The following is a 13,265-nucleotide window of genomic DNA, read 5'->3' on the forward strand; positions in this document are numbered from 1 at the left end:
ATAAGGAAAAAACCGGGACAACCTCGATTTTTAGCCTATTTTTGATCTATATCTGGATTACTAAGTCATTAATATAGACAATATGGGTACCTAATGATAAAGTCCATTGCGATGTATATAAGGCTATAGTAATTTGGACCTACAATGGGTGAAAATCGGGAAAAATATTTTTTTTACCCGAATTTTTTTTTTACCAAAAAAATATTTTTTTTAACATACAAATTTTCAAAAATATTAAAAAAAAAATTGGAAAGTATTAAAAAAAAACAATTTTGAATGAAAATTTTTTTTTTTTTAATTTTTCAATAATAAATTTAAAGAAATATTCGAAATTTATTTTTATTAGTTTTTTAATTTTTTTTATTATATTGTTTTTTTAATTATTGTTCTAATTTTTTAAAAAATGTTCTTAAAATTTATAAGTGAAAAATTAAAAAAATTTTATTTTGTTTTTAAAAATTTTTTTTTAATATTTTTAAAAAAAAATTTCAAACAAAATTAAAATTTTTTAATTTTTCACTAATAAATTAAAAAAAATTTTAAAAAATATTAAAGAAAAAAATTGGAAAAAAATTTAAAAATTCACAAAAAAAAAAAAAAAATTTGTAAATTTGGTGAAGGTTATCTGTTTTAGCTCAAGAGATATTTAGGTTTAATTCGGGATCCAAATCTTCAATAATTCTGTCAGACATGCTTTCGAGAATTGTGCTATTTAAAATCAGCAAAATCGGTCCACAAATGGCTGAGATATGAAGAAAAAACCAAGACAACCTCGATTTTTTACCTATTTTTGACCTATATCTGGATTACTAAGACATTAATATAGACAATATGGATATCTAATGATAGATATTTCAAAAGACGACGTATATAAGACCATAGTAAGATGGACCTACAATGGGTCAAAATCGGGAAAAAAAAATGTTTAACCCGAATTTTTTTTCACAAAAAAAATTAAAAATACAAAACAAAATTTTTTAAAATTTAAAAAAAAAAATTTTAAATTTCCAAAAAAAAAAAAATTAAAATAACAATCGAAAAAAATTGTTTTCCAAAAAATTAAAAAAACTGGAAATAAAATTAAATTTTGTTTACCTAAAAATATTTAAAATTTTGAAGTATAATTTGGTGAAGGGTATATATAGCACTCTTACTTGTTTTTACTACTAACGTTTTTTCAGCCCCCTCACCTTGGTCACCACGGGTCTCAAATTTTTTTAAAAAAATCCATTACTGACCCAAATGAGCTTAAATTTTATGTATAAATTAGGGTTCCTAATTTCCCGGACTTTTTCCTTTCCCGGGAGGAAATTAAAAAATCGTTTCATTCCCGGGAATCGTAATTTAAATCAGTATAAAATCAATAAATTCTTTGTTTAATTAAAAAACTTAAGAATTTCTACTATGTTAAATCTATAAAACATTTAGCAACAAATTTGGCAACAAAACTTATGAAGAAATTCCCGAAGATTCCCGACAATCATTTCCCCAAAAATACCGAAATTTTTCCCACGTAGGAACCCTAGTATAAATAGTCCTTGAGAAGATCTACAAAAAATGTGTTTACATGTAGAGGTTATCTCTATTAGTTAAAGAGATATTCAGTTTTATTGAATTATTTTATTTTTTATTTTGCTCGGTTTCTCACCAATTTTGGGGATATTTTTAATTCCGTTGGGGGTCAGCAAATAAAACTACTAGGCAAGCCAGGCATAAAAATATATAATTGGGAGATAATTATTGCCTATACATACAAATAAATGAGAGAAGAATTTTACTCAATAAAAAAAGAAAAAACAAATTAATTGAGATTAATTAAAAGACAATTCCAGTTTAAACAAGTATTAAACCTTAAACGTAGCATTAAATTTGTAAACATATACGATTTTCAAAATAGCAAAACTTATGGATCGATAGAAACAAAATCCATTAGTAAGATTTATTTATACTTGAAACAAAATTGTATTAAATTTTTTTATTAATATCGATATTTATGCGCGTTAATGTATTTTTCGGTTGTGGACCTTTTATGGGAGTTATGACCTACTAAGGGGCAATCGCCATAAAATATTATGGGTAGAAATCTATGCATTTGATGCAAATTTCATTAAATTGTGTTTTTTATATTGTAGAAAAAAACTAAGCAAAATATTGTTCTATATAGCAAATTTAACGAAAATCTCTTTTAAAATCTACTTTAAATGGAAACTTAAAAGATATTTTCTTGTCTTTCAACCAAACGAAATATTGTTCTAAATTAAAAATTTAACGAAAATCTCCTCTAGATACAGATTTAAATGAAATTTTTTTTTAAATAAAAAATTTAAAGGAAATTTTCTTGTAAATAGGAATTGTATTGAAAATTAATTCTAAATAAAACAAGTAAGAGAGCTATATTCGGCTGTTCCGAATCTTATATACCCTTCACCAAATTATACTTAAAAATATTTTTTTTTTAAATATTTTTATTTAAAGAAAATCAAAATTTTTCTTTTAATGTTTTACAATTTTTTTTCCAAATTGTTTTTAAAAAAAGTTTTTTCAACATTTTTTTTTTAATGTTTTACAATTTTTTAAAAAAAATTTTTTTTTCCAAATTGTTTTTTATTTTTTTTAAAAAAAGTTTTTCCAAAATTTTTTTTTAAATTAATTTTTTTGGATAAAGAATTTATGACAAAAAAAAATTTTTGATGAAAAAAAAAATCAGGATAAAAAATATTTTTTCCGATTTTGACCCATTGTAGGTCCAACTTACTTACTATGGTCTTATATCATTCTATCATTAGATATCCATATTTTTAAAAAAATTAATGACTTAGTAATGAAGATATATGTAACAAAATGGGTCAAAAATCGAGATTGTCCTGGTTTTTTCCTCATATCTCAGCCATTTGTGGACTGATTTTGCTGATTTTAAATAGCAAACATCTCGAAAGCATATCTGACAGAATTATTAAAGATTTGGATCCCGAAGATATCTAAGGTCTTCAGAAAATTGATTTCAACAGACAGACAGACAGACGGACATGGCTTAATCGGCTCCGCTATCTATAAGGATCCAGAATATACATATATACCTAATATGGTCGCAAATGAAAAATGTATACCCTTCTCACAAAGGTGAAGGGTATAAAAATTCGTAAAATTGCTTCTTTCTAATAACTTTTATGAAATTTTCGTCTATATTTAAAATTTAAGAAAATCGCTTTTAATAAATTATTAAGGCATTTTCTACTAAATAAGAAACTAAACAAAATATTTTTTATGCAAAATTTAAAGAAATATTCTTACAAATATAAAACTTAAAGAAAATCTCTCTCTTTTAAATAGAAAACACTGAGTGTAATTTTTTAAGTCATGGAAATTTAACCATATACGGACACCAGTACTTGATAAAATACCAAAAAAAACAAGACCCGTGTCACCCAAAGTCATGCACTTTTTATGGGCCCCTCCAAAGATTTGGGGCCTCAGTGTCATTTTTGCAAAAAAGTGATCATTTTCTCAGACTCATATCTTGGAAACAGTTCGGAATTTCGATTTACTCTCTGAGTCAAAGTTGTAGCCTTTGTCATAAGGAACAAAATATGTGAACATATAAATTCAAAACTACTTCATCCTCAAGATCAAAATCGCAAAAAACGTTAAATAAATTTATAAAGAAATTGTTTTAAAGCTGCCTAAAAGTATGCTTTAGTTTATAATAACTTAATAGTTTATGGCCCAAAACACTTAGGTTATTAAGATGGTATTAAGAATCATTCCTAGAAAGTTTATATGTTCTAGAGAGTTGTTTATTGAGATCTTAGGTACATTTTTGTAGTTGATTGTTTCCTTGAATTTTGAACGGTATGCTACCCATGTACCTGAACAGGGGAAAAATGTAAAAAAATCGAATTTTTTAAAGTTTTTTGCAATTTTGATTTTGAATATGACGTTTTTTGATTTTATATGTTCACAATTTTTGTTCTTTATGACAAGGTCTACAACTTTGCCTCAGAGAGTAAATCAAAATTCCCAACTGTTTGCAATATATGAGCCTGAGAAAATGATAACTTTTTTGCAAAAATGACAACGAGGCCCCAAATCTTTGGGGGCCCATAAAAAAAGTGCATGACTTTGGGCAAAACTGGGAGACACGGTTCTTTCTTTTTTTGCTCTTTTATCACGTAGTGTTCTCCGTACATGGTTATTTTTTTTCGTGTTGCACTGTGTAAGTTAATAACAATTTTGTGCGGAAAGGGAATTTGTCGCTCAAAAATCTAAAAAAAATCCAATTTTTCGAAGTTCTGAAAAGTTTTTTGGGAATTGTGGGATTCTCAATAAAAAAACTGTTTTTTTTCACTTTTGCATTTTCTATATAACTGTAAAAAAGAATCATAAACAAAAATTTTATTGAAGTTTAAATTAAATTAGTTTTCTTTAGTTTTGCAATTTTTTAAAAATGTTATGAAGCTTTGAAAAGAAGGTACATTTGCTATATAATATGTATGTATGTATAACTTGTAATTTCTTTAGATGCCCCACTGTGCGTTTGAGGGTTAATTGTATTGTGTATTACATAAACCTAATAGAAACAATCAATGTTGTGTAGGGTATTGAGTTTTTTTTTTTTTTCATTGATTCAATTAAATAAATATCGTTATCTCTTTAAAAGCTATAACATAAAATATTTCTTATTCTATTCAACAGTCGTAAATACAAATTTCAAGCTAAAACAAGTGAGTGAAAGGGTACATGCAAATTCTCAAAAAAAAAGAAATAAAAAAACGAACAAATAAATTAAAAATTTAAAGAATTAAAATGCTGCCAAAGTCTATTTGGATGGTGATACTGTCAATGCTAATGGCACAGCATAGAACTATAGCTTGTTGGGAGGATATAAATACTGAGCATAGAAATATTATTTTGTCGTCGATTAACAATAGCGTTGTGCCATGTGAAGACTTTTACGACTTTGCCTGTGGGAATTATGCTAAGCTGCACAATTCAACTGACTACCAGGAAATTACCAGTTTAATGGATCATCAATACAATAATATTGTTTTCAATCTAATTGACAGTCTATATCAGCATGATCACCAAGTGCCTGCTAAGTGCCAGTCATTTGTAGAAAAGACTAGAGTGTATTTGAAGGCCTGTCGCCGAGAAACCAATAGAAATCTAAAACGATATTTTGAAGAACTAAAACCAGGACCACAACTTGATTGGCCCATATTGCAGTTCAAGGCAATCAAAAAGTCTAAGCGAAATCTATGGCCAGCTGACACGGATTTTGATATATGGTCACTTTTGGGTAAATTACAGTCGTATGGGTTAAATAATGTTTTCATAAATCAAGAGATTTTGGTGGATAGTGATGGCGCTATTAGCATAATGATGGAACCAGCTTTTATTGAGAATAATAGTAATAGTACTTTGCCAGACCCTTCAATTTTATTTGTTTTATTAAAAGCCTTGGGAGTAGACAAACCCCAATTATTTATTAGGGATTTGCTGCAAACAGATAAAGAGTTGTTGGATATTTTGGAAAAGCATGGCGATACCAATGAAGAAAGCAAGGAAATTACTTATAATGAATTTCAGTTGAAATATCCAAATTTAGTTGTGTTTCTCAGTGAATTATTTAGACATCAATTGCCAGCAGACAGCATAATTTTGCTAAGGAATCCCGACTACCTCCAACACCTAAATGATTTAGGCTATCAAGGAAGTTTAAAGAAGCATTTATTGTGCAATTATCTAATGATGAAATTTCTCTTCTATCTGGCTAAGGACAGTACGGCAGATTTTAAGGCTTTGGATTGTGTAAAAGATCTAAGAAATAAAATGGATGTGGCTGTAAATTTCCTTTACTATTACCACATATATGCCAAAAATGCCGATCTCTATAATCCAGCTGTTTATGAATTATTCAAAAGTATAATAGACATGATGGGTACAAATTTCCACAACAATCGTTTAAATTTAACGGAATCACAAATACAATTTTTAATGGATAAATTGTATAAAATACGTTTGAATATAGGCAATTTGCCAGATGATCTAACATTTGAAAAGGTAGAGGAATTTTATGAGAACATACCGGATTTGGATAAACACAATTACTATAAAAATCATTTGCTATTGCTAAGACATCGTTTCGATAAATCTCTAAGTTATGCCCAAAACGAAACCCATTACATTGTAGCAGACAATCGCTTGGGCAGTTCGTCGGGCGCATTTTATGTGGCCAAACAAAATATGATCATTTTACCGTTTGGCAGTCTCGTGAGACCACTCTACGATGTTGGCTATCACGATCTCTACAAATATTCTCTGTTGGGCTTTATTTTGGCCCATGAGATAACACATGCCTTTGACACAACTGGCCTAAATTTTGATGGTTTTGGCGATACTCTAGAGGATGATAACAACATATTGGAAAATGAAAATTTCAATAACTCTCTGCAGTGTTTGAATTCCCAGCTGGAAACTGATAGCATAGATGAACGTATGGCGGATATTTTAGCCATAGATGTTATTTATAAAATTTATATTTCAAAATTCAATAATATGACGCCAGCTAGTGTAAAATCTACTTGGAATAGAGATTTCTATTTGAATTTGGCCCAGTTCTTTTGTGGCAAAAGCAATGTCAGATTTATTGATCACGATACGGATGCTCAGCGTTTGCATCAGATTGTCATAAATTCAGAAGGATTTGCGCAGGCATTTAGTTGTGCAGGCAACACTACAATGAATCCGAGTGAAAGGTGTACTGTTTATTAACTAAGCTGAGTGTTCAGACATTTGTAGTTGTTAAGTTTAAATTAAGGAATAAATGATCATTTTTAAGTTGTAGTACATTAGAAAAATCTGTTGTTTTGAAATTGTTTTATTTTTGAATGGGGAGGGGGTGATTGAATTGCAGTGTTAGCTTTTGGTGGCACTGATCTAAAACATTTCAGTTTGATCGTCTGTGAAGTTTGTAAACATATTTTTTCCCAAAAAATATTAACAGATTTGTCTTTCATCAAAGTTATAAATGTCTAAATTTGTTTGAAAATTTTTTGAGTTATATTTCTTGAGCGGGCGCTGTATCTCAAGTGCAAAAGTGAAAATTTGAATTTAGATTTGTTATTGAGAATCCGACAATTCCCAAAAAACTTTTCAAAAATCCCAAAATTGGGATTTTTTTGATTTTTGGATCTATTGAAGGTACCAAGCTCGGGGCTATGAAATCCCTTTGCATGATATTGAAGAACAGATTGGGACATACAAAACTGGTCTTAATTTTTTGAAAGCAGCTATGCGATTTTAGAACATGTTGTCTAAAGTTGAAATTTACATAAAAAATAGGTCTACTTCGGAAGGCTCTGGACCACGAAATAATACGAAGTTTGATATTGTTTTACTTTTATAATATTTCCCGAAATGTTATCTTTCAGAAAAATATAAACACATTATTTATTTTTTTCTCATTTTCTGTATAATTTAAAATTAATGTAGGTACTTTTTTCGAAAAAAAATGGCGAAAAAACGACTTTTTTATTTTTTTTAAGTTTGAATGCACATAACTTTTGACTCAGTAGATATTTTTTAACAATTCTTTCTTAAGACTATTAATAAATTTGTTGTTAATTCAAAAAAAGATACTTCAAGAACAGAATTGGATCCGTTATTAGCAAAATGGCAGACCAAGGTAGGCAAAAAAAATAAAATTTTACTTTTCAAATGCGAATAACTCGTAAACTATAAGAGATAATATATGGCTAAAGCAATGTTTTTTGTAGATCTCGTCTAGTACATTCCATATATATAAAAATCTTTCAAATCGGATAGCAAACAAAAATTTGGCATCATTTTTAATTTTTGATATACCCGAGGTGCCCCACTTTGGGGCATTGTGGCTCGGCCCCCCCTTGGTTGTTTAAGCCCAAATTCAAAACTTAAACTTATCGATACCTCCTCTATAGCCATGGGAAATTTTATTAAAATCGGGCTATTCGTTTAGAAGTTACAGATTTATTTCCACTTTTTTTTCAGATCCCCCACTGTGCGCTGGCGGCTACAATTGTTTTTTAGAAAGAAATTTCCCAGAAGTTTATTTAAATGCTGTATATAGGCATTGGACGGGATTCGACGGTCTTTTTTTTTTTTTCTTTTCGGCTTTTTTGTTTTTAATTGTTTTACAAAATTTTTTTCGAAATTGTTTTTTAATTTTTTTTAAAAAATTCGGGTCAAATTTTTTTTTTTGGAAAAAAAAATTTTTTTATGAAAAAAAAATTCGGGTCAAAAAATATTTTTCCCGATTTTGACCCATTGTAGGTCCAACTTACTATAGCCTTATCTTCATCGTTGCAATGGACTTTGAAATATCTATCATTAGATACCCATATTGTCTATATTAATGACTTAGTAATCCATATATAGATCAAAAATAGGTTAAAAATCGAGGTTGTCCCGGTTTTTTGCTCATATCTCCGTTATTTATGGTCCGCTTTTGCTGATTTTAAATTGCAAACTTCTCGAAAGCATTTCTGACAGAATTATTGAAGATTTGGATCCCGAACATATCTGGGGTCTTCAGAAAATTGATTTCAACAGACAGACGGACAGACAGACAGACAGACGGACATGGCTTAATCGACTCCGCTATCTATATGGATCCAGAATATATATACTTTATAGGGTCGGAAATGAAAAATGTAGATATTACAAACGAAGGTGAAGGGTATAAAAATATCAGTATATTTGAGTTTAAGAGACTACAACAGGAAAATGGACAGGCCCTTATATATAGGATATACACTTAATAAAAGCCTATATCAATGTTTATCTATATTTTGAAGTATGAATTTTTATATGGTAAAACTATTGAGATATGTGTAATTTAGTAAAGCAGTAAAATATTAAAAAAAATTAACGAAAATATGATTCAAAATTTTTTTGAACTTCTGGCGCTTTTCTCGAGAAATTGTTGAAATGTCCAATTGAAAAACCCTTCGTTTTTCCAAATTCTGTAGATACCGATTTTTATAATTTTTTCCACCTAGATTTTAATTTGGAACCACAGTGACACCATTAGGGACATTAGGCCCCATATAAAATTCAAATTCAAGAAACAAATTTTGTCAACAAAAAAAATAGTGTTTTGGTCATATTTCATCTATCTTTTAGCCAATTTTCTCGGTTTTAAATAGGAAACAAAGGCTTCTGTATGTTGAAATCAACTTTCCGTAGCCCCCAAGTAAATTACATACTTTATTTTATACAGCAGTATATCCACTATAGACCCGGTACATTTTAAAATTAAAAGTGAGAAAATCGACCCACAAATGGCTGAGATATGAGCAACAAATCACGACTACCTCGATTTTTTTTTAAAAATTTTTGATCTATATCTGGATTACTCAGTCCTAAATATAGGCTACATGGATACCTAATGATAGATATTTTTTCAACAAACATTTTTTTTTGCCATAAAATATTTTTATACCATTCGCCATGAGTGGCAAAGGGGTAATTTGTCATTCCGTTTGTAATTTCTGCATTTTTCATTTGCAAAGTATATATATTCTGGATCGTTATAGATAGCGAAGTCGATATAACCATGTCCGTCTGTATATTGAAATCAAATTTCCGTAGCCCTCAAATAACTTAAATACAGTGGTGGCCAGGAATTTAAGACAAAAATTGTTTGCTGAGGTGGGTCAACGTATTTCCACATAAATTTGTCCATATATGTTTTACAGATTTTTCCAAACATTTTTCAGAAACTAGAAATAATAAATTTCATAAACTTAGAGGTCCTTTTATTTTGGCTCTATCGCACTTAAAATTCAGTTGCTGAAAAAAATTTAAGTATTTGTCTTAAATTGGAGGCCACTACTGTACATGATTCATACATCAATATGTCGGAAATTCTTCCGGCTCAGTGCTACAAAATCGGCCTATAAATGGCTGAAATATAAGGAATAAACCGGGACGACCTCGATTTTTGCCCTATTTTTGATCTATATCTGGATTACTAAGTCGTTAATATAGACAATATGGATATCTAATGATAGATATTTCAAAGTTCATTGCAACGATGTATATAAGGCTATAGTAAGTTGGACCTACAATAGGTCAAAATCGGGAAAAATATTTTTTAACTCGAATTTTTTTTTTTTCATAAATAATTTTTCCAAAAAAATTTTTTTTTTAAAAATTAAAAAAATTTAAGAAATTTTTTTTTTTAAAATTAAAAAAATTTAAGAAAATTTTTAAAAACAATTTAAAAAAAAATTTAATTTTGTTTAATAAAAATATTTTTATGTATAATTTGGTGAAGGGTATATTGTTGTTTTTAATTTTTTTTAAAAATTTGTTCAACAAATTTTTTTTCAAGATTTTTTTTCAAAAATCAAAAAAAAAAATTCAAAATATATCAGCCTAATATAGCCAGATAAGATTGGTTTTTGGTGACAGTCTGTGTTTAATTGCTTCCCTTATCTTATAACTATGCACACTGTGCATTGCATTTCACAGTGAGGCAGAAACAAAATTCAAGTTTATGTTATTAAAATAGACCCTACAAAAGCAGGGGCGGCGCTATGGGGGCTCAAAGTAGGGTACCTTCGACATGTACAATTTTTAAACACGTGCCATTTTTTTGTCTTCCATTTTTTTGAACGCCCCCATTGCATCAGGATTCATCCAAAAGCAGGGAAATTGGGTACCATACGAATTGAAGCTGAGAGACCTTGAAATACGCTTTAAAAGAAAATCATTTATATTGTAAAAATATTTCAAAATAAAAGTTGACATTTTGAACAAATCGCGCATTTTAAAGACATAAATCCTATAATCAGAAATTTTTCCTTCCAATGTAGAGCAATTATAAGTCGATGACTCGTCTACTTTTTTATATTAATTCACAAATTCTTATCGCTTGAACCCGACCCGCTTAACTAAATAATAATTTGAATTAATACAGTTGTATCTTAAGCCTCAACATTTAAACTTAGAATCTAATCTAAATTGGCCCATTGCTGGCGCCTGAGCAACAATTTCATTTATGGTCTCTATTGGGTGAAATGCAGTCTTATGGCTTAAATAATGTCATAGTAAATCAACAGCTTACAAGGAATGAGGATAACTCGCTAAATGTATGGCTGGCACCTGCCTTACTAGCAGATGAGAGCACTCTGCCAGACAACGCCATTATGCAGGCGTTATTTACGTTGTCAGGCATACAAAATACAGAGCTTATAGTAAAACAATTGCATGGCACCGATTTAAAATGGCGAGAGCTAATAAAGAACAATAGTAATTCCAATCAGGAATTCCAAAATATAACTATCCACGATTTAGCCGGCGATCTATCCTCGACTAAATTTAAAATCATATCTTGAACATTTATTGAAGAGCGAGCTAAATAATATTTCACATATAACTTTCGAAAATCCCGAATATTTTGAGTTTCTAAATAGAAAGTTGTGGTCTGCTGAGGAGCTGGAACATTTATGCAATTATTTAATGATGAAATTCTTATTTTATTTGGCTGTGGATAGTAAGGCCAAACTTTCACCGCTCGACTGTGTTAACGATTTAAGAAATAAATTTGATTTGGCGGTAAATTTTTATTATTATCAATATATTTTCCACCATATTTTCCAGTATTTTGAATTAAATCTATTGCATTTCTCTTCCAAACAAATAAAACACTTAAAAAGTAAACCACAAATTATACACATATAAATCAGCTGGTTTCAGTAGAAAAACAAGTAAGAAAGTATGATCGGTCAAGCCCGACCATATAATACCCTACACTAAGTAAAAGAGCAAAAACAATTTTCTTTTAAAAATTTCAATAATTTATATTTTTGAGTGATTTTCGGAAGTGGGCCTTATATGGGAGCTATGACCAATTATGGACCGATCACCATGAAATTAGGTCGTGTGATTTATGTCTATATTAAAGTTAACTATGTTGAATTTTGTGAGTATACCAACATTTTTAAGCGATTTATGCACGTTAAAGTGATTTTCGGAAGCGGGAATATATGGGAGCTATGACTAATTATGGACCGATCGTAACAAAATTTAATGACATGAATTTTGTATACATAAAACTTATTTGAAGCGGAATTTGTGGAGATACATATAAAAATTAAACATTTATGACCGATAAAGTCCAATTTCGGGAGGACATTTGTATGGGGGCTAGGTGAAATAATGGACCGATTTCAGCCAGTTTCAATAGGCTTGGTCGTTGAGCCGAAAAAATAATATGTATCAAATTTCATCGAAATATCTTCAAAATTGCGACCTGTACTCTGCGCACAAGCTTTACATACCAGCCAGCCAGTCGACCAGACGGACGGACGGATATCGTTTAATCGACTCAGAAAGTGATTCTAAGCCGATCGGTATACTTTAAGGTAGGTGTTAGACTAATATTTTTGGGCGTTATAAACGCATTATACCCTCCCCACTATGGTGGTGTAGGGTATAATAACAAATAAAATGTCAAAATGGTTGTGTTTTGAAAAGAGGGTTAAATATTTTTTCTCTCACTCTTTGACAACTATCATTTGTTTCATATCTGTACTAATCTGTGAAGTAAACTAAAGAAAATTAAAATAAATATAGGCAATTTACCCAATAGTTTTGATTATTACCCAATAAAACGCTTTTACCAGGAAATACCAAATTTGGATAGACGAAATTATTACAAAAATCATTTGCTGTTATTAAAACATAGATTTCGGAAATCTCTGTTTAATGAGCAAAAACAAAGCCACTACATTGTGAGCGACAATCGTTTGGGTGGACAATCTATCTGACTCAACAGAATAAGATGGTCATACCATTTGGAAGTCTTCAATTGCCTTTATTCCATTACACACAGAGTACTCTTGAACAATTGTCACTTTTGGGTTTTGTTTTAGCCCAAGAGCTGACTCATGCCTTTGTTATCACTAACCTTAATAATAACCATCAGTTGTTTCTTCTAGACATTCCATCAGACATAACAAATCATGCAATATATGAAAGTATTGCCGATCTCTTTGCCGTTTATGTGGTGTATCGTAATTATTTGGAATATTATAGTAATGAAAAAGAAGATCTCCGAAAAGTTTTCTTTTAGAATTTTACTCAGTTTTTTTTTGTTGGCAAAAATAACTTAAAATTTATTGAGCACGATTCAGATGCATGTCCAAGAGGCAGTCCCATGCATCCTGAAACATAGTGTAGTATTTATTTAAAAAACAAATTATTTATGTACACATTCT

At 29.6% G+C, this 13,265-nt stretch overlaps 2 protein-coding genes across 2 annotated transcripts in view; both read left to right on the forward strand.

Moving 5' to 3' along the window:
* DIP-epsilon (Dpr-interacting protein epsilon) overlaps positions 1–13,265 on the forward strand; it is a 353,851-nt gene that overhangs the window by 257,075 nt on the left and 83,511 nt on the right. The gene's annotated exons all lie outside the window — the stretch shown is intronic.
* On the forward strand, positions 4,711–6,857 carry LOC135951607 (endothelin-converting enzyme homolog). Its single transcript, XM_065501290.1, has one exon. It carries the CDS (start codon positions 4,804–4,806, stop codon positions 6,769–6,771), a length of 1,968 nt encoding a protein of 655 aa, XP_065357362.1. The 5' UTR covers positions 4,711–4,803; the 3' UTR covers positions 6,772–6,857.

Source organism: Calliphora vicina, chromosome 2 (genome assembly GCF_958450345.1).
Source record: "Calliphora vicina chromosome 2, idCalVici1.1, whole genome shotgun sequence".
Classification (NCBI taxonomy): Eukaryota; Metazoa; Arthropoda; class Insecta; order Diptera; family Calliphoridae; genus Calliphora; species Calliphora vicina.